The sequence below is a fragment of the Cetorhinus maximus genome, chromosome 18, assembly GCF_964194155.1.
Source record: "Cetorhinus maximus chromosome 18, sCetMax3.hap1.1, whole genome shotgun sequence".
Classification (NCBI taxonomy): Eukaryota; Metazoa; Chordata; class Chondrichthyes; order Lamniformes; family Cetorhinidae; genus Cetorhinus; species Cetorhinus maximus.
Genome location: NC_135896.1, coordinates 2056710 through 2081981, shown reverse-complemented (window position 1 = coordinate 2081981; position 25272 = coordinate 2056710). Strand labels below are relative to the sequence as shown.

Genomic DNA, 25272 nt, shown 5'->3' with positions numbered 1-25272 from the left:
AGCAGTGTGCAAGCCCTTTAGGGAACCAGTCAGCCCTTACCAATGGGTGCAGGCTGCACACAAGTGTTCTGAATCTTCTAACATGCCATAGCAGCAAAGGAAGAGTCACACTGGCCCCACGGAGTAATCTGCAGAACATGTGAAATGATCAGTCCTTATCCACAGGTGGTGCAGAAGGTCAAAACAAGGGCTGATGTGTTACAAATACTGACTATGCTTGAAAATTGTTCTTGGAGATGGTGTCCAGGTTCCCACATCAGCGTTAGGCACTGGACAGCACCTCCACCAGTGCAGCACACTCTCACTGCCGCACGTGTCAGCCTGGATTATAGACTCAAGCCTCTGAAATGGGGCTTGAACCCACAAACTTCTGACAATAATATCAGATACCAGAGGGACGAGGCTGACGTGCCAACACCTACATCAAGATAGTGACTTAAAACAAATCTTAAAAAAATGTTTTCAAAAAAATTTCACTCCCCCATCAAATTTGTAGATGTGAAATGTCAGGCCAGAACTCCCCTGTGGCTTACCAGACAACTATACCACCCAGAGTCGTCCTGAACCATGTGCAGTACAGTCCTATGCAAAGTTGGTTGCTCTTGGACAGGGCAATAGCTGTGCTGCTGTTGTTAACCTCAGCACTCCATTCATTACAAATGAAAATATCAGCCAGGTCTTCAATCGTGAAGGATCAACCTCTTCCCCCAAATATTGACCCACCTTTTCACACCTGCTGCCTTGTGCAGTTCCTGTTCCCATCCAGCACATCGCCTGGGAAAGTGCAGGGATTTTCTTTTGAAGGTGTTCGACGAAGACACTGGGTAATTGTCTGATGGCCATCCCAGTCGAACAGCTTTAACACTCTGTTTCATTTCCAAAACTCAGGAAATAATTACGCTCTTCTTTTTAAAGAGAGTGTGACACAGATATCTCCAAGTCAAGAGGATTGTGTATTCAAGGTCCATTCCAGGACTTTGGCACGTAAGCTGTGAAGTAGTGAGGGAGTGCTGCAACGCTGAAAGTGCTGATTTTCAAATGTGATATTAATCCAAGGCCCTGCCTTCTATTCAAATAGTAAAGGTCCCAGGGCACTATCCGAAAAGTAGAACACTTCATGTATTCCTCGGCCAACACCACCAAAAGCAGACTAAATGACCATTTATTTCTGAGGAAATTTGGCTGCTCCTTTTGCTCTCATCTCTGCATCATCTCCTTAAGGGAAACTAGGGATGGGCAACAAATGCTGTCCTTGCCAGCAACACCAACATCTCAGGAACAAAAAGAGAGATTATGGTTTCAGGGCCCACTCCAGAGACCTGAGCACATTATCCAGGCTGACAGTCCAGTACAGTACTGATGGAGTGCTGCACTGTCAGAAGTGCCACCTTTCAGTTGCAACATTAAACTGAGGCGCCATTTGCCCTTGCTGGTGGATGTGAAAGGTCTCATGGCACTATTTTGAAAAAGAGATGAGTTCTCCTCAGTATCCTGGAGGCAATATTTACACCTCAGTAAACATAATTAAACAGATTATGCTGCTGTTTGTGAAGCTTGCTGTATGCAAATTGGCTGCCCCATTTCCTACAGTTACCCTTCAGGGGCATTTCATCAGGTGTGAAGTGTTAAGCCTCCATAGACGGTGATGGATTTGCTGTGTGTGTGTGACCTTCGCTTTGATTTCAAATTTCGGCATTTGAGAGTTTTTTCTGCTCCCTTCATCCAGGACAACTTCCACTTCACACATTTCAAGGTTAGAATTCATCTTTATTTATCTTTTTTTTTACACAGGCAGTACACAGAATACAAAATATATTGTGTCTTTTGAAAGCTGAAAATGACATTCATTTCTTCCACCTAACCTCCCCACCACCACCACCATCCCAACACATCCCTGTTCTACTTTCCAAGGTTCCAATGCTTGGAATGTGATGTAGATTTTATAATTAGAAGAAAAATTAAAAACGTTTGGAGATGTACCTTGGAGTGAGGGAGTGTAACAGGTGACATGTAAACACGCTGAATGCAGCTGGAACCCGCTCAGAAGCAGCACAAGACAAGCTCAAATCAGATATTGCACCAGGAAGGGCATCGTAGCTTAGGTCCTTCAACATATAATAGGTTTATAAAATAAGTATATAGCGGCATAAAACAGTGAAAATAAATCTTTAAACATAATATATATATATATAAAAATTCAGTGGTACCAAATACACAATTAATAATACAAAGACAATGCTGTGAAAACAAAAACAGACAGAAAATATACACCACACGCCACATATGTGAAGAGTTGGGAGAGCTCGTGGGGTTGGATTTTGGGCACATGTGCTCCAGTCAGATTCTTGTAAAGAAAAACAACCATCACAGAAAGAAAACAAAAGGCGGACTCGGAGAGAGAATACCTCTGGAGGAATGGGACATGGATTCTTTTCCCCTCCCACGGGGAGTGCTGCTGCTGCTGCTGCTGCTGCATCATCACCTCTTCAGGAGCTATAGTTGACCTGGTAATACAGGGTTTTATGCCTCCAGATCGAGTAGGAGTTGTCAAATTTGAGCAGGTAGACTCCCTGTCCTGGATACTTGTGACTGCCGGACTGAACCTCCAAGTGACTGTCCTTTCGGTACACAGGCAGGATCTCCTCCAGGTCAGATCGGCTGAAATCTTTAGTGCCCCTCTCGATGTCTCCGTGGACTGGGGGTGCTGAGGAACAACGCAGGAGGATATTAATAGCAGCACAAGGGGGAGAGACAGTCGAGAAACGACGGGGCCAGAGGGAGATGATTTAGTGAAGGTGGATAAGGACGGCTGGACACGAGAGCATTGGCGATACCTGGCGGGTCATCGTGTGAGCTGGCAACTGATGCCATTGGAACAAAGCCTGGACAGAGCAGCTAAATGAGACGAAGAATTTATGCCAGGAGACACCAAACAAATGGGGAGCCTCAGATTCCATTCCACAAATGTACACGAACTCCGCAGGGCCGGGGGGGCCGGGCCGGGGGCGGGGGGGCCGGGCCGGGGGCGGGGGGGCCGGGCCGGGGGCGGGGGGGCCGGGCCGGGGGCAGAGGGGCCGGGCCGGGGGCAGAGGGGCCGGGCCGAGCCGGAGGCGGGGGGGCCGGGCCGGGGGCGGGGGGGCCGGGCCGGGGTCGGGGGGGGGGCCGGGCCGGGGGCGGGGGGGGCCGGGCCGGGGGCAGAGGGGCTGGGCCGGGCCGGGGGGGCCGGGCCGGGGGCGGGGGGGCTGGGCCAGGGGGGCCGGGCCGGGGGCGGGGGGGCCGGGCAGAGCCGTGCCGGCAGAGGGGCCAGGCCGGGGGCAGAGGGGCCGGGCCGGAAGGGCCAGGCCGGAGGCGGGGGGGGGCCGGGCCGGGGCCGGAAAGAGCCGTGCCGGCAGAGGGGCCGGTGTTTAACTTCATTGGTTATGAAGTGCTTTGGGACATCCTGAAATTGGGAATAGTCCAATGGAACTTTGCATCTTCCTTTGTTCTCTCCATTTCTCTGCACACTCGGAGAACATGGCTGCTGCTGCCAGGAGAGGACTGGTTCAATTCAGGCACCTTCATTCTACCACTCCCAACACCTCCATCCCTCACCTATATCCTCCATCCTCCACCGCACTCCCATGTGAAAAAGTGCTTCCTGGTTCAAATTTCAAGGTTCTGCCCCCCCTGTTCTGGACTGTCCACACAAGGAGGGAATAGTTTCTCTCTATCCACCCTATCAAATCCTTCGTTAATCTCAATCAATTAGATCACCCCTTAATTTTCTACATCCATGGTAATACAAACTGAGTCTATGTAACTGTATTCATCATTTTACCCCTTTAAGCCCAGCTATTATTTTGGTGAATCTGCCCTGAACTCTCTCCTAGGTCAATATAAAGAATGCGGTGCCTGAAGCTGAGCGTTGCTCTCCAGTTTGGATCTAACCAGCACGCTGCAGAAATGTAACCTAACCTGCGCCGCTTTGTGATAAGAACATAGGAACAGGAGGAGACCATTTAACCTTCTAGCCTGTCAGGCTATTCATTGAGATCGTGGCTGATCTGTGACCTAACTCCAAATACCTGCCATTGCTTCATATCGTTTAATACCTCTGGATAACAAAAATCTTTGAATCGCAGATTTAATAACTGATCTAGCATTGATTGTCGTTTGTGGAAGAGAGTTCCAAACTTCTCCCTCCCTTTGTGTGAAGAAGTATTTCCTAATTTCAGTCCTGAAATGTCTGGTTCTAATTTTTATACACTGTCCCCAAGTCCCACACTCCCCGACCAGCGGAATTGGATTCCCCATCTTTTCCCCTTTATATGTTGAAAATTTTAATCAAATTACCTTTTAAATTCAAGGCAATAAAAACCTAGTTTGTTTAATCTCTCCTTGTAATTAAAATCATAATTTGTAGCTAAGGAGAAACTGTTCCCATTGGTGGAAAGATCGAGAACCAGAGGGCACAGATTTAAGGTAATTGGCAAAAGAAGCAATGGAGACATGAGGAGAAACTTCTTCACACAGCAAGTGGCTGAGATCTGGAATGCGCTGACCGAGAGTATGGTGAAGGCAGGGTCAATCCAGACATTTAAGAGGGAATTGAATTGTCATCTAAAAAGGAAGAATGTGCAGGGTTACAGGTAGAAGGCTGGGAAATGGCACTAGAGAAACTGCACCTTCATAGAGCCAGTGCAGACATGGTGGACTGAATGGCCTCCTATGCTGTAACCATTCTGTGACCCTTTTGGATCCGGTATCATTCTGGTATTCTACAGTCCCACTAAGGCCGTACGTGTGATGCTCAGAACTGCTCACAGTAACTCCAGGTGTGGTCTAAGCAGGACTTTGTACAGCTGAAACATGAGTTCCACCCCCTTGTATTCTAGTCCTCTAAGCGTAAATGCCAGCATATCATAAGCTTTTACAATTATGTTCTGTGTATCTGGATCCCCTAGACTCTCTGGGCCTCCACTGTTTCTAACTTTTCACCATTTAGAAGGTCCCCTGTTTTACCCTTTTTAGGCGCAAAGTGGATGATTTCACATTTGCCTGCATTGAAATCCATTTGCCACAGCTTTGCCCATTTGCTTAATCCTTCAGTATCTCTTTGTAATTTTATGCTTCCATCTACACTGCTTACAATATCATCCAACTTTGTGTCATTAGCAAATTTGGATATGCAGCTTTCTATCCTGTCATCTAAGTCGGTAATAAATGGTGAATAACTGAGTCCCCAACAGTGACCTTTGTGGGTCATTAATAGTCTCATCCTGCCAATTAGAGTACCTGCCCATTGTCTCCTGCACTCAGTCAATTTCCTAACCAGGTCAATAATTTATTTTCAATTCAATGAACCTCAGTTTTAGCTAACAATTTCTTATGAAAGATTTGATCAATGCCTTCTGGATGACCATATAGTTAACATTCACAGTCCAGTACTTTAGTCACCTCTTCAAAAATTTAATTCAGGTTCATCAAGTATGACCCACCCTTTACATATCCATGCAGATTCTGACCAGCTGAAAATTTTCAAGGTGTCCAGTCACCCTGTCCTTAATTATAGATTCTAGTAACTTCCCAACAACAGATATTAGGCTAACAGATCTATAATTCCCTGGATTCCCTCCCCCCACCTTCCTTAAATAGTGGAGCGACATGTGCAATTTTCCAATCTAAAGGAAGGGTTTCAGAATAGAGAGAACATTGCAAGATTATAGTTGGAGCATCTGCAATGTTTTCACCCACTTCCTACAAAACATCTGGCCCTAGGGATCTGTCATTCCTCGGTTCCATTATTTTCTTCATTACTGCTATTTTGCTTACATTTAAGTTTATCGAGTCCCGCTCTGATTCAATATCCCTTCCTAATGGGACTGAGTGTACTCGCACCACACAGACTGCAGCAATTCAAGGCAGCAGTTTACCCTGTGGCTTACCAGACAACTATACCACCCAGAGTCGTCCTGAACCATATGCAGTTCAGTCCTATGCAAAGTTGGTTGCTCTTGGACAGGGCAATAGTTGTGCTGCTGTTGTTAACCTCAGCACTCCATTCATTACAAATGAAAATATCAGCCAGGTCTTCAATCGTGAAGGATCAACCTCTTCCCTCAAATATTGACCCACCTTTTCACGCCTGCTGCCTTGTGCAGTTCCTGTTCTCATCCAGCACATCGCCTGGGAAAGTCACCTTCTTAAGGTAGGTTAGGGACAAGCAACAAATTCTGGCCTTGCCAGCGACGCTCACATCCCATGAAAGAATTTTTAAAATGAGCTTCCCTGGGATGTCCGGCATGTTGTACTCTTCCTCTACTGTAATTATTCAGCATATCTGCATCTCCTTACTGTCACTGACAACATCACCTTTACCAGTTTTCAAGAGGCCCACATTGCTCCTGACCATCCTCTTTTTCCCCAATATAACCTTGAGATAAAAGTCAACATTCTCTCCACCTATTAAATTATTTTTTGTACATGTTCGCCAGCTTTTAGCGATTACTTTACTTGGATCCCTACATCTCTCTGCTCCTCCACAGACCCTAGCTTCTCACACTTGGAAAATACTTGAATCCATTTCTAAAATACCTCTCACTTTCCCACACTGAACTCCAGTTACTACACTTTTACCCACTCACTTAATCAATGTCCCTTGGAGATAAAAGTGAAAGGCAGGAACACAAAGCAGCATTTGAACTGTTCTCGTTTTAGACCCTTGCACACCCAGTAAATATGCCTTCTTTTAAAAAAACATAATGGGGAATTTTGGTGTTCGATGAAACTGTAACTATCAAACTCATTGGAAACCCATAGTGAATGTTGATGAATATTCACAGGGTTACACAGGGTAACCCCAAGAGTACCAGACTTACAACTTTCACATGTTGAAAGAGGAGAAATAAGCATTGAAAATAAGCAGCAAATGCTGAAACTCTGAAGTGAAAACAGAAAATGCTAGAAACACATAACAGATCTGTCACCATTTATCCCAGTCAAATAAAGCAAATGTGGGAGAAACTGAGTGCAAATGAAGGAGACAGAGAATGCCAGAGTGAGAAGTGAGACAGAAAGAAACAGACAGAGAGCGAGCATGTGTGAGAGAGAGAGAGAGAGAGAGAGAGAGAGGAAAGAGAGAACACCAGAGTGCACATGCTTTTCAGTGGTAGAAAAAAAGAGAACACAAACTCGAGAGATAGGGAGATGCAGAGCGGATTGGAGTTGACACATAAACCTCAGGCATTTACTAAGTCCTTTACCTTCTGCATCTTCCTCATCCTCCTCGTCACTTGATTCACTGACCAGCACTGTAATTTCTGTGTCGGTCACAGGTGCCCACTCAAAGTACACCCCGAAGCCGATGTCATAGGTGTCTGTGGCAAAGTCCCAGCAAACACAGGTGCCCTTGGGGTGGGTGGGAACCCGCACTGTCACTATGTTCCCACGATTCACCTTCATCACTCCTGCCTTTTCTCTTCGTATCTTCTCTTTGAACTCATTCATTTCCACGGAAATCCAGGTGGAAGCAGCATCAATTACAGGAACAACTGCAAGGCAAGCAGAAAGGATGGAGCTAGTTACACTTCAAAGGGGGATCAGTCTGCTAACTAGTCCACAACACTTATTCTGACAATTCTCATACCTCCTTATATCGTGGTCTAATGCTTTACAATGACCAGACAATAATAGCTACAGTTCCAGTTCCTGGTACAGAACGAGCCAGATTTTTAAAATATATTATTTGTTCATGTGATTTGGGCGTCATTGGCAAAGCTATTAATTGCCCTCAAGAAGATGGTGGTGAGCCACCTTCTTCAATACAACTGAGTGGCTTGCTCAGCCCTTTCAGAGGGTAGTTAAAAGTCAACCACATTGCTGTGGGTCTGGGGTCACATGTAGACCAGACCAGGTAAGGACAGCAGGTTTCCTTCCCTAAAGGGCATTGGTGAAGCAGCTGGTTTTTACCCGCCATTACTGAGACTAGTTTTCAATTCCAGATTTTTTATTAATAGAATTTAATTTCCACCAGCTGCCGTGGTGGGCTTTGAACCCAGCATTAACCTGGGCCTCTGGATTACTAGTAGTGACGTTCCCATTATACCACCATCTTCCCTTATTACTGCACTTACCTCTCCCAGGACCTTCTGATGGATCGGGTGGTAGCTTTTCTGGGCCTCCATGGTCAGACTGAATTATCACAGAATCGCTGCTGACTTTGCGAACCCGGTATGCACCAACTGATGTTGCAGCCACCTCGCCCAGTTTGCTGTCCTTAACATCCTGAAGGATAACGGGAAAAGATCCATGAAAGGTACATGTAACTACCAGTGCAGCACCACCTTTCCAAGCCAACTCAACAACGCCCAAGAATCGGCACACTTCACAGAATCCTCTCCAGGGGCTGGAAAATTCTAGAAGCCACAATAATCCACCTTCTGGGGCAGGACCTAAAAATAAGTCACCAGGAGAGATTAATACAAATAAAAATGGAGACAATAATGGGACCCAAGAGGAAGAAATCTCCAAAGCCTGATGATTTTCATTCCCAGGGTATTAAATGAATCACGTGATGAAATCGCTCATGTGTCCCTCACAATTTTCCAAATGCACGTTCCCCTGATTCAGAAGTTCTGCCTTTTGAACTGTAAATACCACTCCTTTATTTATGAGCAGAGAGGGAGGTCAGGTAAGTACACATACTTCAATTTAATATTAACTGTAGGGAAGTTACTGGAATCTATCAGGGACTGAGTGACTGAGGACTTGCACGGATACCAGATGGTCAAAGAGGGTTAACACAGATTTATGAAGGACAGATCAAGTCTGTATAATCTAGTTGCATTTTGGACATTAATAATATCATACATCATCTATGGATGCCTATAGGAACTTCCAGAAATCATTTGATAAGGCTCCTCATAAGAAGATTCTTAACAAACAAGCATGTGCAAAATTGGAGAAAACTTTTGTGACAGGGATTGGAATTTGATTGGGCTGTTGGGAGACAGAATAGGGATAAAGGAAACATTTTTGATTTGTGGGATCTCAAAGTCTTTGCTTCTCACTCATTATAAATGACTAGAATGGAGGAAGAGTGTTATTTAACCGCGATTACAGATGACAATAAGTTTGGGGGGGCGTGCACAGTAAATTGTGTAGATGGGATTAGGAAATATACAGTGATGTTCCCCAAGGTTCAATACTAGGACCACTGCAGTTTGTAATCTACATTATTGACTTGGATTTAAGATTACAGGCCATAGTTTTGAATTCTGGAGATGTCACAAATTGTGAGTGTAGTAAACAGTGGAGGCGACAGTAATAGACTTAAGAGGACGCAGGCATGCTGATGGTATGTGTGGTCACATGGTTCTTATTGTATATCAAATGTGCTGCAATTGTGTGTAGGTCAAGGGCATTAATTGAGGTTTCACTTGAACACATGTAAATGGACACTTATTGGTGTGGTTGAGTTGGGAGGTGTATGCTTGTAATGTTTCATTCTGTAAATAAATGTAAGACTGAGTAAAGATTGGTTCCAGCATTATCCTTCACCAACTGGCTTTCGAGAATAAAACACGTTGCAGATGAAATCAAACACAGAAAAGTGTGAGGTGATACAATTTGATAGGAGGTATGAGAAGAGGCAATACTAAATGGCTTCATTTTAAAGGGGATCAAGGACAGAGAGACCCGCGATTGCTTCTGTACAAATTTTTAAAGGGGGTAGGGAAGTTAACAAAGTAGTTAAAACAAATGGAACCCTGGGCTTTCTAAATAGAGGCATAGGGTACACAAGTGAAGAAGTTACGCTTTATAAAACTAGTTTGATCCCAGCTGGAACACCGTGTCCAATTCTGGGCACCACACTTTAGGAGAGACATGAAAGCTTTTCAGAGAGTATAGAAAGGATTTACTAGAATGGTTCCAAGATGAGGAATTACAGTTAAGTGGATAGAGGAGATAAGCTGGGATTGGTCTCAGAGGAGAGAAGGCTAAGAGTAAAAGTGTTTATAATCATGAAGGGTTTAGATAAGAGTAAATTAAGAGAAACTGTTTGCAATAGCTGAAGGTTTGATAACTAGAGGTCACAGATAGAGAAATGAGAAGCATGAATACAGCAACAGTTTAACAGCAATTTACAATAAATGCTTTTATTTATTCATTCATGGGCTGTGGGAGTCGCTGGCTAGGCCAGCATTTATTGCCCATCCCTAATTGTTCTTGAGAAGGTGGTGGTGAGCTGCCTTCTTGAACCATTGCAGTCCATGTGGTGTAGGTACACCCACAGTGCTGTTACAGAGGGAGTTCCAGGATTTTGACCCAGCGACAGTGAAGGAACAGTGATATATTTCCAAGTCAGGATGGTGAGTGGCTTGGAGGGGAACTTCCAGGTGGTGGTGTTCCCATCTATCTGCTGCCCTTGACCTTTTGATGGTGGCGGTTGTGGATTTGGAAGGTGCTGTCAAAGGAGCCTTGGTGAGTTCCTGCAGTGCATCTTGTATTTGGTATAACTGCTGCCACTGTGCGTCAGTGGTGGAGGGAGTGCCAATCAAGCAGGCTGGCATTGTCCTGGATGGTGTCAAGCTTTTTGAGTGTTGTTGGAGCAGCACTCATCCAGGCAAATGGAGAGAATCCCATCACTCTCCAGACTTGTACCTTGTGGACAGGCTTTGGGGAGTCAGGAGGTGAGTTACTCGCCATAGGATTCCTAGCCTCTGACCTGCTCTTGTAGCCACAGTATTTATATGGTTATTTCAGTTCAATTTCTGTTCAATGGTAACACCCAGGATGTTGATAGTGGGGGATTCTTCTGGGAGCTCTGGGTGCCACACCCAGCACAGGGTAAGCACAGGAACGAAGAAGCCATTCTGAGGCTGATCCCAGAGAACAGAATCAGCGAGAGTTGTGCACACACAGGACCTGAGTCCACTGCAGCGCTTTAAGATCGGACGAGCCCCCAGCCCTCCCTATTCTCCAGACACAAAGCTGCCTGTTCCACCACCGGAAATCCAAAATCCAGGATAATTTTAAAATCTGACACAGTCCTGGAACCGAGGGTGCAGGGACCTTGCGCGTCGGACCTGTATTCCCTTGAGCAGAGAAGGTTAATTGATTTAACTGAGCGTTTAAAATGATGCAGATCTGATGAGGTAGATACGAAGAAACTATTTCCTTTGCTTCAAACGAGAAGGCACCATAAAATTAAAGCTAGGCTCTTGAGGAGTGGAACCAGGAAGCATTTCTTCAGAGGTCTGTGGAATCTGGAACCCCCCCCCCCAGCCCCGGAAAAAGGCTGCAGAGGCCGTGGGCCAACAGGAGCTTTCAAGACTTAGAGCAAGGTCGGGTTGGAAATGTGGCTTCACTGGCTGGAGAGGACTTTGACACATCTGAGGTCATGAAACGTGCTACAGAAATTTCTTTGAAATTTAGTTACTGTTGCAATGCAGGAAATGCAGCCGCCAATTTATGCACAGCAAGATTCCACAGGCAGCAATGAGATTATCGCCCAGATAATCTGTTTTTAAAGATGTTGTCTGAGGGATAAATATTGATCCAAGCTACCGAGGAGTACCTATTTCAAAAGTGGTTGTAGAATCTTCTACATGCAGCTGAAAGTACAGAGGGAGCCTCAGTTTAACATCCCATCTAGCACCTCTGACAGGGCAGCACTCCCTCAGTACTGCACTGCAGGAGTGTCCAACTGGATTCTGGGCTCAAGTCTCAGAAAGGGCACTTTTAACACCTGGCTGCTTTATGTACTATTGAACTAAGAATCATACAGAGAATACAGAGTACAGAAAGATCTTGTTACACGTAATTCAACCACACACCTGCTGTGGTTGTTCATCGCCTGGCTCAGCTGACTGCTCCACTGGGATTCCAGGACGTTCCTGAGGATTGCCTTCTGCTTCTTCAGTCACCGGTCTTGATTTCTGGGGTCTCTCAAGAGAAAAACACATTCTTACTCAAAAATATTAAACGCAACTTTAGCAGTTGCTGCACCCCTCCTACAACACCTGAACAGCCCACATCCCACCCTACATTGCCTGACCTCCTGGCACCATGCAGTGCCAACTAGGAATAATTGACGACAGCTCAGGGAATGGAAAGAAATGTCCAAGGAATGAATCCACACTGTGCTCCTGTGCAGCCCCATTGAGAAACAGGTCCTGAGCTATCCAGACCCAGAATGGTTCAGCTGGCCTTAGTTTGGTGTGGAGAAAACAACCTCAAACTCCTGGTGAGTGTTGCAATAGTCGAGTCTGGAGTTCATAAAAGCATGGGTGAAGGTTTCAGAAGGTTGGTGGCTAGGGAACGCAGTCTGTATTGTGGACCAAAGATCATGGCTTTGGTCTCCCCAGTATTCAATTTGATGAGAGTAGGGCTCATTGGTAACTTATGTAGGAGGAAGAGGGGATCAGGCTCAGCTGTGATACTTCTACAGTGGAGTAACTCAGGAAATGAAGAACAGCCACTTTCACAAGGAATTGAAACTTGAGAGCCCGTGGAACCCAGATTCAATAACAGATGTGGAATAGAAACTGGACTCAAAGAATGAAAGGTACTTGCACCAAGTCAATGCACCCTTCCCCAGTAAATAACATTCTTTAAAAAATAACAAGAGCCCTGCTGGCTGTTGGGGCTTGCACAATTCTGGTAATTAGAATATCACAATCCCCCCAGTGACTACTCTCAAAGGGACTAATCCTTTACCCAATCATGGGAACATTGCAATAATTACAGTAAAATGCAGTAAATTAGCATCCACTCAAAGAGCTCATTGCACACTGCCGCTTTCAGAAACACATCTGCTACCACGTTGCCCCTTCTGTCTCCCACCATCAATTAACCCCAGGACAAGATGATTCCTCAATCACAGCTAGGGCTATTCTAGTGAGAAACAAAGAATTTTCCACAAACTCCCTCACAAGTATAGCCCACCAGCTCAAACGCCCCCACCCCACCCCCAGGTACCTCTCCATATATTCATCATTTAGATGAGGGAACTAAATGTAATATCTCCAAATTTGCAGATGTCACAAAGCTGGGTGGGAGGGTGAGCTGTGAGGAGGATGCAGAGATGCTTCAGTGTGATTTGGACAAGCTGAGTGAGTGGGCAAATGCATGGCAGATGCAGTTTAATGTGGATAAATGTGAGGTTGTCCACTTTGGTAGCAAAAACAGGAAGGCAGATTATTATCTGAATGGCTATAAACTGAGAGAGGGGAATGTGCAACGAGACCTGGGTGTCCTCGTACACCAGTCATTGAAGGTAAGCATGCAGGTGCAGCAGGTGGTAAAGAAGGCAAATGGTTTGTTGGCCTTCATAGCGAGGGGATTCGAATACAGGAGCAGGGATGTCTTGCTGCAATTGTACAGGGCCTTGGTGAGACCACACCTGGAATATTTTGTGCAGTTTTGGTCTCCTTATCTGAGGAAGGATGTTCTTGCTATAGAGGGAGTGCAGCGAAGGTTTACCTGGCTGCTTCCTGGGATGGTGGGACTGACATATGGGGAGAGATTGAGTCGGTCAGGATTATATTCACTGGAGTTCAGAAGAATGAGGGAGGGGATCTCACAGAAACCTATAAAATTCTAACAGGACTAGACAGGGTAGATGCAGGAAGGATGTTCTCGATGGTGGGGGAGTCCAGAACCAGGGATCACAGTCTGACGAATGGGGGTAGACCATTTAGGACTGAGATGAGGAGAAATTTCTTCACCCAGAGAGCGGTGAGCCTGTGGAATTCGTTACCACAGAAAGTAGTTGAGACCAAAACATTGTATGTTTTCAAGAAAGAGTTAGATATAGCTCTTGGGGCGAAAGGGATCAAAGGATATGGGGAGAAAGCAGGAGCAGGCTATTGAGTTGGATGATCAGCCATGATCATAATGAATGGCGGAGCAGGCTCAAAGGGCCAAATGGCCTACTCCTGCTCCTAGTTTCTATGTTTCCATGCCTGATCTCTTGGGTGTTGGGACTTACCTGGGTGGAGCAAGAATGCAGTTGTCATTAAGTCTAATGACTCCCTGCAGGCTCAGCTCGTTAGGGTGGAAAGCAGATCAGACACAAGGGCCAGGCTGGATTTCTTGTCATGTGCAGTGACACCTGATCACAGACGACAGGATAGTGCTTATAATTCTTTACATGCCCTCAGTGCCCTTTGCCAAGAGAGGTGGAGGGAAGACAGGCAGGGTTACTGTGCTGATCAGGAGATAGTGAACCTCGCTGGGATATATAGACACCCACAATGCCATGCCTCCCCTAGCCCCCTTCAACTCTTTATCTGGGCAAAATATTAGGAGGTGTTCATCACCTAGACAACCCCAGTGCAAGACAGCACCTGTGGGAGAGCAAGCTGGGGGTTGGTGGGAAGGAGGTGGTAAAATAAAGTCAGCTTTCATTGAGTTACAACATATTTGAATCATCGATAGCAAGGGAATGTCATCACCTCCAAGATCCCCCTCCCAGATCGCACACCATCCTGGCCTGAAAGAACTCGCATTTATATAGCAACTTTCATGATCTCAGGGTGCCTCAAAGCACTTTACAGGTAATAAGTACTGCCTGAAGTGTAATCATTGCTGTAAAGTGGGAAACTATGTAGGACTTGAACACATAATAATGTTCCTTCATCGTCCCTGGGTCAAATTCCTGGACGCCCTCCCAAACAGCACCATGGGTGCATCTGCACCACACGGAAGGCAGTGGTTCAAAGTATCTCACCACCACCTTCTCAAGGGCAATTGGAGATGGGTAATGCTGGCCTAGCCAGTGACAAACACATCCCGAGAACATTTTTTCTTAAAGTCAACACTACTACAGTAAAATATGTTTTTCTGGTCATTGAGAGTGTGTTGCTCCAAGTGGCCAACATTGGTTCAACTGTAATCATTACATGACTAGTAAATAGACAATTGAGGGATAACCTGATAGAGATCTTTAAGATTACAAAATGGATTTGACAGGCTCGACATTGAGATATTTCCACTTGAAACCAGAGCTAGAGGTCAGAAATATAATACAGTCACCAATAAATCCAATTGGGAATTCTGGAGAAACATCTTTACCCAGAGGGTGGTGAGAATGTGGAACTTGCTTCCATTGGGAGGCTAATAGCAAAGATGCATTTAAAGGGAACTTATATTTATATGGCACCTTCAATGGAAAAAAAATGTACGAAGGTGCTTCACAGGAGCATTATAAAAGAAAGTATGATGCCGAGCCACATAAGGAGACTAGATAAACCCGAGGGGAAAAGGAATTGAAAAGGTATGGTGATAAGGTGAGATAAGTAATGAAAGAAGGCTCGGGTTGGGCATAAATATTGGCATGGACCAGTTGGATTAAACAATTTGTTTTTGTGCTATAAGTCTCCCATCGCTGGCTACTTCCTCCATTCCAACACCAGCCTGATTTGTTACCTCTTTTCTGGCTCCGTCTGGCACTTCTCACTTCCTTCCGACACATGCAGGCTGGACAGTTGTGAGGTCACGTCAGCCTTCGAGTCCTGCTCGGGTTCTGCATTTAAAATAAATGATACATTATCTTCAGTGCAATGGCATAAATACGTTGTTAAAATAAATCAGATGAGAAAAAAAAGATTAAGCTCAGTCTGCAGTGATCATTTTCATCAACCAGTAATTACCAGAAAGGACGAGGTACAATTAAGGGTGAAAATTCCTAACTAGAGGACGGCTAATTTCAATGAGTTGAAAAATAACCTGGTCCAGGTGGACTGGAGTCAAAAATCAGTGGACAAAACAGTAACAATGGGAGACCTTCAAAGAGGATCTGATTCAGGTACAGTGTAGATACCCTCCCATGTAGGACATCCAAAGCTTCCTGGTTGACTAAAGATACAGAGGTTGAAATGAAAGAAAATGCTTTTGATAAATGCCAAGTTAATAATAAGTCAGGGAATTAAGCTGAATATAGAAAGTACAGAAGAGAACTGAAAAAGGAAATGAGAGGCAAAGTCAGAGTATCATGCTAAATAAGCAGGTAATGAAAAAGGAACACAAAAATCTTTGATAAACATATGAATAGTAAAAGGAGAGTCGGAGGGTGAGGCTGATTAGAGGCCAACAAGAAGGTTTTCTTGTGGAGGTGAAGATGGGTGAGGTGTTAAGTGAGAATTTTGTATCTGTCTTCACTGCTGCCAATGTAAAGGAGGCAGCAGTGATATTGGATAAGATGAAAAGGAGGTGGTACTTAAAATATTGGCAGTGCTTGAAGTTGAAAAGTCACCCAGTCCAGGCGGGATGCATCCTGGGTTACTGAGGGAAGTAAAGGTGGAAATTACAGAGGTTCTAGTCACAATGTTCCAGTCCTCCTCAGACAGGGCAATGTTGTCAAAGGGACAGGAACGTGCAAATGTTACATCATAAACATATATAATATAACATATAATAAATGCTCATAAAGAAGAAAGGGATAAGCCTAGCAAACATAGAGCAGTCAACCTAATGTCAGGGATAAGAAAACAATAATTTGGGACAAAATTAATTTGCGCTAGGAAGCATATATAGGTGAATAAATTAAAATCAACATGGATTTATTAAAGGCATAGAGTAAGGAAGGAGGAATGTTTCCAGTGGCAAAGTTTCAGTAACCAGACAACACAGATTTAAGGTGATTGGTGAAGACCAGAGATGACATGAACATATAACAACAGAAAATGTTGGGAAAAATCAGCTGGTCTGGCAGCATTTATGGAGAGAGAAACAAAGGTCACATTTTGAATCATAAGACACTTTTTCAGTTGTGCCCCCAGCCAGTTCCAGAAATGAGAAATGCCTGATTAGAAAAGAGATACAGTTTGTGGTTTCCACAAATTCATTCATAATCGCAGCAGCAACAGAGCAGGATCCAATCCCCCAGTGCTCAGCACTGACCCACTGGGTTCACAGGCCCCCGTCTCAGGAAGATACTCCAGCCTCCACCCCTCCCCAGATTCACATTTTTCATTCACACAGCAGCTCGACAGGACAAAGTCGGTTAACAGAGGCCACAGCTGGTTACTACAATGCTATACTTAACACCGGAAAAGATAACAGCAAACTCAGCCCTGTCGAATCTGCAAAGTCATCCTTCCTAACATCTGGGGGCTGGTGCCAAAATTGGGAGAGCTGTCTTATAGACTAGTCAAGCAACAGCCTGACACAGTCTTCCTCACGGAACCACAAAAAGCAGGACTAATCCAACCCGGCCAATTACTGTCCCTTCAGTCAACTCTCGATCATCAGTAAAGTGATGGAAGGCATCGACGACAGTGCTATCGAGCGGCACTTGCTTAGCAATAACCTGTTACTGACACCCAGTTTGGGTTCCGTCAGGGTCACTCAGCTCCTGAGCTCATTACAGCCTTGGTTCAAACATGGACAAAAGATCTGAACTCCTGAGGTGAGAGTTGGCATCAAGGCAGCATTTGACTGAGTGTGGCATCAAGGAGCCCTAGCAAAAGTGGAGTCAATGGGGATCAGGGGAAAAACTCTCCGCTGGTTGGAGTCATGCCTATCACAAAGGAAGATGGTTGTGGTTGTTGGAGGTCAGTCATCTCAGCTCCAGGACATCACTGCAGGAGTTCCTCAGGGTAGTGTCCTCGGCCCAACCATCTTCAGCTGCTTCATCAATGGCCTTCCTTTCATCATAAGGTCAGAAGTGGGGATGTTCGCTGATGATTGCACAATGTTCAGCACCATTCAGAACTCCTCAGATACTGAAGCAGCCCATGTCCAAATGCAGCAAGACCTGGACAATATCCAGGCTTGGGCTGACAAGTGGCAAGTAACATTCACGCCACACAAGTGCCAGGCAATGACCATCTCCAACAAGAGAGAATCTAATCATCTCTCCTTGACATTCAACGGCATTACCATCACTGAAAACCCCACTATCAACATCCTAGGGGTTACCATTGACCAGAAACTGAACTGGACTAGCCATATAAATACCGTGGCTACAAGAGCAGGTCAGGGGCTAGGAATCCTGTGGCGAGTAACTCACCTCCTGACTCCCCAAAGCCTGTCCACAATCTACAAGTCAGGAGTGTGATGGAATATCCTCCACTTGCTTGGATGAGTGCAGCTCCACCAACACTCAAGAAGCTTGACACCATCCAGCTTGCTTGATTAGGAATCCATCACAAGCATTCACTGCCTCCACCACTGATGCACAGTGGCAGCAGTGTGTAGCATCTACAAGATGCAGTGCAGGAACTCACCAAGGCTCCTCAGGACAGCAGATACATAGGAACACCACCACCTGCAAGTTACTCGCCAAGCCACACACCATCCTGACTTGGAAATATATTGCCGTTTATTCACTGTTGCTGAGTCAAAATCCTGGAACTCCCTTCCTAACAGCACTGTGGGAGTACCTACACCACAGACTGCAGTGGTTCAAGAAGGCAGCTCACCACCACCTTCTCAAGGGCAATCAGGGATGGGCAATAAATGGTGACCTAGCCAGTGACACTCACATCCCTTGAACAAATAAAAAAGGATGTAAAGGATCCCAGGTGAACTATTTGGAGAAGAGTAGGAATCTTCTGCCTGGTGTCTTGGCAAATATAGATTACATTTACAATCACATTTACCCTCCTGCTGTGTGTGGGATCTTGCTGTGTGCAAACTGGTTGCCATGTTTCCTACATTACAACAGCAACCATACTTCAAAAGTATCTCATTGGCTGTAAATTGCATTGGGACATCTGGGAATGATGGAAGGCACTACAGAAATGCAAGTCTTTCTCTTTCACTTGCCTTTTCATCCTCAGTGTACTTTTCCAACATCCTGAAACCCAGAAAGTCCCAAAACCAAAGGCATTACAAACCATGGAAGGTGCTGAGGCCTTCAATTCTCCAATAGAAATCCCCATTTACATCGACTTCTTCAAATGCACAGGTACAAGGCACAAAAGCAACAAAGAAGTACATCCACCAGGTTGGACAGGCTTCATCCTAAGGGCTTGAAAGAAAGGGCTGGTGCGATAATTGATGCACTGGTTTTAATTTTTCAAAATTCCCTGGATTCGGGAAAGGTTCCATTAGATTGGAAAATAGCAAATGGAACTCCTTTATTCAAAAATGGAGGGAGGCAGAAAGCAGGAAACTACAGTCCAGTTAGCTTAACATCTGTCACAGGGAAAATGTTAGGAGCTATTATTAAAGATGTTATAACAGGGCACTTAGAAAAATTCAAGGCAATCAGGCAGAGTCAACATGGTTTTGTAAAAAGGGAAATCATGTTTAACCAATTTATTGGGGTTCTTTGAAGGAGTCACATGTGCTGTGGATAAAGGGGAACCGGTGGATGTACTGTACTTAGATTTCCAGAAGGCATTTGATAAAGAGCCACATCAAAGGTTACTGCAGAAAATAAAAGCTCATGGTGTAGGGGGTAACATATTGGCATGGATAGAAGATTGGCTGGCTAACAGGAAACAGAGAGTTGGCATAAATGGGTCTTTTTCAGTTGGCAGGATGTGGTGTGCCACAGGGATCAGTGCTGGGACCTCAACCCTTTATAATTTATATAAATGACTTGGATGAAGGAGCAGAAGGAATGGTGGCTAAATTTGCTGACGACAGAAAGATAGGTAGGAAAGTAAATTGTGAAGAGGATATAAGGAGGCTACAAAGTGACACAGATAGGTTAAGTGAGTGAGCAAAGCTCTGACAAATGGAGAATTATGTGGGAAAATGTGAGACCCCTCAATTGGTCACCGTTTGGCTGGGACACCCCCAAATTGATATGCCCTAGATGGGGGGGGTGGTGATGAACTGGTTCACTGTCTTTATTCAGCAGCCCCCCCAACCCCCGACATTCTGTCGGTCGCAACAAGATTTAACCTAAAAAGAATCCCTTTCACGGATACCCTTTTTCCCAAACCCAATCATTCTGGTTTTGAAAGAATCACACACACAAGATTCAAGTACAATTGAGTTCAGTAGACGTATAGGGAGATTCAAGGTTCCAGTAGAGTTGACTTTAACTCCGGTAGTTTCGAGGTTTCAGTCGTGTTGAATTTGGTAGAGAGCGAGAGAGATCGGGATACCCGCAAAATGGCGATTTGCAGGGGCACTGTGTGCGGCTGTTACTTTTGAGTCGAACTTCCAACACTTGCTCTCTCTCAGAACATCCACTAACAGATAGACTCCCGGGCAGTTTTTCAACTCACTTTTAACCTCTTCTCTGTATATCCCAAGTGGGAAGCAAATTCACAAATCTGTCTGGGCATTGCTCTCAGGATTTCTTGAGGAGATGATTCTCAGCTCCCATTATGTCCCATTGTCTCTAGCAGAGGGAGTAATTTGTTTCTGGATGCCTTTAGAAGTACCTTGTCTGGCAACAGGGTGGGGTTCCATTGCCTCTTAGGGAGTTACCCTGCAGCATTCCAGCCAGTGGGTTGTTTGCATTTTTAAAAATCCAGGTCTTATTTTTAAAGTCCAGTATTTCCAGACGCAATTCGGTGTTTTTCCCTTCCTTATCATGACAAAGGTTATCGAGGGTAGGCAGTAATGTGGGGTTGTCACAGTCAGATCAGCCATAAGCTTATGGAACAGGCTCGAGGGGCCAAGTGGCCAACTCCCGCTCCTAATTCGTATGTACGTAAGTAACTTCAATTAAAATACAGGAGGCCATTCAGCCTGTCAAGCCTGTTCCGCCATTCAATGAGATCATGGTTAATCTGTATCCTAACTCATCCACAACTCCACACACACACCGCCCCCCGCGCCCCTCCCCCCCGCCCCCTGCCCCCTGCCCCCATGGTTCCATATCCCTTAAAACTCTGGAAAAAACCTATTGATCTCAGATTTAAGATGATTAATTGAGGTGGTATCTGTGGCTTTCTGTGTCAGAGTGTTCCATACCTTCTACCAGCCTTTGCACGAAGAGGAGTTTCCAAACTTCTCTCCTCAATGGCCTGACTCTGACTTTAAGGTTATATTCCCTTGTCCCAGACACCACAACAGTGGGACAAGTTTTTTTTCCCATTCATTCATGGAATGTGAGCGTTTCCGGCAAGGCCAGCATTTGCTGCCCAATCCCTAATTGCCCCTTGAGAGGGGGGCGGTGAACCACACGTGTCTCTCGATCTAGCTTATGGAATCCTTTAAAAAAAAAACTCAATCAAATCATCCCTTAAACCTTCTATGTTCCAGGATAATGTTTCCAGCTGGTTTTGAACCAGGAGCCTGGCGTGTGTTAAGCAAACGTGATAACCATTACCCTATAGAAACAGAGGATATAGTGGTTCTTCCCAGTTTCAAACCTACAAGCCTAGTATGCACCACTCAGTAAGACTGCATGAACTGGTATCCTTACCACACCAACTTCAATTAGAAGCATAACCAGAGCTGTTCCCCTGATGTGAACATTTTCACCTCTATATTCCCGGGTGAAATGCTGGCAATAACAACAGGGTTAATTTGAAGAATTCAGTAAGGATTACACAAACAGCATCATGACCTATTAATTATTCCTAGAGTATAGTTATCCAGAGACTTAAACCAGATCATGGAGAGACTAGAGATGCAGGGATTGTTCTGCTTGGAGCTGAGAAGGTTAAGAAGGGGTTTCACAAACTATTAATGGTTTTAACTATTTTGATTTTAATTGTGAACTGTAGATGAGAAGAAACTGTTTCCAGTGGCGAGAGGAAGAATAACCAGAGGACACAGATTTAAAATAATTCACCAAACATCCAGGGGTCAAATATTCTTTTCTATAAAAACACAGTGAGTTGTTGTGATCTGGAACATGCTGCCTGAAAGGGCAAAGGAAGATGATTCAATAGGAACTTTCAAAAGGGAATTGGGTTAGGAAGGGGGTGATGGAGAAAGAGCAGGAGAGTGGGCCCTCATTGGATAGATCTGTCAAGGCGCCCACACAGACACAATGGACTGTTTTGGTAATTAAGCCTGTTAAAGAAAACAAATGTATTTAAGAATGCAACATGCTGCCTTGGAATCAAATCAGTCCACGGCTGAAATAAAACAAATGCATAAATTACCTCGAGAGATTGATCACAGTCAAGCCTCTGGAATGGGTCAGACAGCTACTGAACCATACGGACCACGGTGTGTGACCCCCGTCAGGACTGTGTGTGCAATGCCCTGATTAGTCAGGGTGGCAGTTGCAGGGTTTCAACTGTCCTCAGTACTGCTGCTTGGTGGTGATGCACTATGAAGTTGAATAGCCAGACACTCATGTTCTAGGGTCACGAGGAATGCCTACTTGGGTACAAGCATATCAAGGTATCAGCACACATGGAATCATATCCTAACCACAAGGCAGCAGCCTGAGGAGCAGACAAGGGAGAACGATGAATCTCCAGGAACAATTCACAGTCGGGGTTAATTGAAAGCCAGTTAAAAATAGTGGGATATTCAATCATCAGAAATCAACAGCAACCTTCACAGTTTATACCCCTTGCATAAAACATTCAATGAGGGCACACCCTTGCAATCATTCACATCTTCTCTGAAGAAAACACTTATTCAGTGGACCAGCAGCATCTAAACCACATTCACTGGCTAGATAAAGAAGAGGAAGAAACCACTAGAAGGATAAGGTGATAGAATTGTAAGAAGCCAGTGTGAGGCGGCTCGTGTGGAGCATAAACACTAGCACAGACCAGTTGGGCAAAATGGCCAGAAATCTATAAAATTCTAACAGGACTAGACAGGAAGGATGTTCCCAATGGTGGGGGAGTCCAGAACCAGGAGACACAGTCTGAGGATAAGGGGCCGATCATTTAGGACTGAGATGAAGAGAAATTATTTCACTCAGTTGTGAATCTTTGGAATTCTTTAACCCAGAGGGTTGTGGAGGCTCCATTGTTGAATACATTTAAGGGTGGGACAGACGGATTTTAAGTCTCTCAGGGAATTAAGGGATACGGGAAGTGGGCAGGGGAGTGGAGTTGAAGCCCAGGATCAGACATGATCGTATTGAATGGCGGAGCAGGCTCGATGGGCCAAAAGGTCTACTCCTGCTCCCATTTCTTATGTTGTATTTCTTGACACATGCAAGCAGCGTACTAGGTTGAAAAGCTCGGGAATCCCAGTAACTAAAGCTGGGCTTGTATTTTCCAGAGTAGGATTGCTACTGTCGGTATCCCCATCCTAGTCGTCAGCCACAATGGAAAAAAACAAACGCAATGCAAGCCATCTCCAGGTAAATAAACTGCAGTCAATTCCATGAATTGCTCTTCAGATAAGGATCAGTAAAATCTACCTGATTTTAAATACTCTGGGGGTTTTCATGTTTTATATAAAAGAAAAATAGGAATAAACACCGAGTAAACTTCAGGGAAATCAGTAAAATTGTAGTTTTAATTTTTGAACATCATACCATGAGACAGCACAATGCAGCCACCTTGGGCAATCGTGTCTGTACCAGAAGAGCTAATTAGTCTTGATCTCCCCCATATCCCTGTATTTTTTTTTAAACCTTCAAGTATTTATCCAATTTCTTTTGAAAAAGTTATTATTGAATTTGATTCCACCTCCCTTTCAGGCAGCATGTTCCAGATCACGACAACTTGCTGCATAAAGAATTATTTCCTCACTGCCTCCTCTAGTTGTTTTGCCAATCACCTTAAATCTCTGTCACCCTGATTGGCAAAGCTTCTGTCTCTTTATTTACTCTATCAAAACCCTCCAAGACTTTGAACCCCTCATTGCTCTAAGAACAATCCCAGTTTCTCGACATAACTGAACTCCCTTCGTCCCTGATACCATTTTAAAACCTCTGTTTCATGTCAGTCACTCTCCTAGAACTATGATTGTGCAATAACAGATTGCTGGAGATTAGGCACAAAACAAATGCACAGATACCTTCAGCAAACAAACCGTTGGGTTTGGCCTGAGCCAGTTTATTATTGGATAACATTGCTCTTCACTATCAGCAATGATAGCAGTCAGTGCATTGCTGCCTTTATTCCATATGTAACAAGCTGCAAAAGACTGATGCTTTGCTGCAGTAAACACAGCAAGCACCAAAACATCTCCAACTCCCAACTTTAACAAACCTCAAATTCCACCGTCTGCATCTCATTTTCTTGCAAAAACTCTGGAGAGGGCTGTGCATTGTGCCGAGTGTGATGCCCTGTGCACAATCTCCGACCATTTTTACTAAGTGGTTGAAACCACGACGTTATCACTGAATGGTTTACGGTAACAGTAGGGAGGCCATTCAGCCAGTCGTAGCCATGCTAGCTCTCTGCAGGAGCAACTCTCAGCCGGTTTCACTCCCACACCCTTTCCCTGTAACCCTGCAAATACTTTCTCCTCAAAAAGCCATGAGTGAATCTGCCTCCACCCCCCCCAACTTGTCAGGCAGTCATTCCAGATTCTAAACATAGATCCTATTAACTCACTGTCACCATGTGAAGGTATCTGAGGGATTGGGCACAATGATGATAATGGTGCTGGAAATAAACAGTGGCTGTCATTCAGCTCGACCACAATTTGAGGAGAGAAAACAAAGTCCCTTCCTTGTCCAATTTGACAAGTCTGGAGGAGGCTCAAAAATAAAAAAAATCTGTCAAAAAATTTACCACATTTTCAACTCATTCCTTCAAAAACCGACTCTGACATTTAACAAAATAAAGTCTGAAAATCCCCCAACTCTTTAAATTCAAGAGGAATTTAAACAAAAAACAACAAAAATGCGACCATTTCAAGAGAGACAATAAAAATTTAAAATTTAAATCCTGATGCACAAAATCTCAATGGTCCCTTTAACCCGGACCCTGGGGGGGGGTCAGGGTCAGGGACCCCCCGCCTCCCGCCCCCCCGATGGGGGTGGTGCCCGGCGCGGTCCCGGGGATGCGGCCCGGAGGAGCCTCCCTTACCTGGCCGGCGGCCCCGCTCCTCCTCCGCCTCCTCCTCCGGCTGCTGCTCCTGCGGGTGTTTCTCGGCCCCCGGCAAACCCAGGTTCATCCCCATCTTCATCCCGCTCCCGCTCCCGCTCGGCGCCCTCCCCGCCTCCGCCTCCGACTCCGACTCGCCGCTCGCTGAGCCCCCGCCCCGCGGCGGAGAGCTCGGCCGTGCGGCGGCTACCCCGCTCGCCATCGTCATCTGAAAGCGGGGCTTCCGGAAAGGGCCGAGCGCCGACGGAAAGAGGCGGAATCGCGGGCGGGCGGGCGGGCGGGTGGGGACCGGCACTCGGCCCGGAGATTGCCGATGTTGGGACCGGAAGTGGAGGCGGGGCCGGCACTCGGCCCGGAGATTGCCGATGTTGGGACCGGAAGTGGAGGCGGGACCGGCACT

General features: G+C 45.4%; 1 protein-coding gene across 1 annotated transcript; it reads right to left on the bottom strand.

Annotated features, from left to right (window-relative positions):
* Positions 1-1746: 1746 nt before the first annotated feature.
* Positions 1747-25085, bottom strand: tmed8 (transmembrane p24 trafficking protein 8). Its single transcript, XM_078561966.1, has 6 exons — positions 24855-25085; positions 15412-15508; positions 11817-11925; positions 8112-8262; positions 7242-7529; positions 1747-2704 (listed from the first exon to the last, which is right to left on the bottom strand). The coding sequence occupies exons 1-6, from the start codon at positions 25078-25080 to the stop codon at positions 2487-2489; spliced, it is 1089 nt and encodes a 362-aa protein (XP_078418092.1). The 5' UTR covers positions 25081-25085; the 3' UTR covers positions 1747-2486.
* Between the last annotated feature and the right edge of the window lie 187 nt (positions 25086-25272).

What these genes read in the sequence shown, in the direction of transcription:
- tmed8 (XM_078561966.1), bottom strand. Translation starts at nt 25,080, where the DNA reads ATGACGATGGCGAGCGGGGTAGCCGCCGCACGGCCGAGCTCTCCGCCG. An exon ending in GCGATGAACAACCACAGCAG is followed by an intron (nt 8,263 to 11,816) that starts GTGTGTGGTTGA and finishes GTTATCCTTCAG; the next exon opens with GATGTTAAGGACAGCAAACT. An exon ending in GGATGAGGAAGATGCAGAAG is followed by an intron (nt 2,705 to 7,241) that starts GTAAAGGACTTA and finishes GTTGTTCCTCAG; the next exon opens with CACCCCCAGTCCACGGAGAC.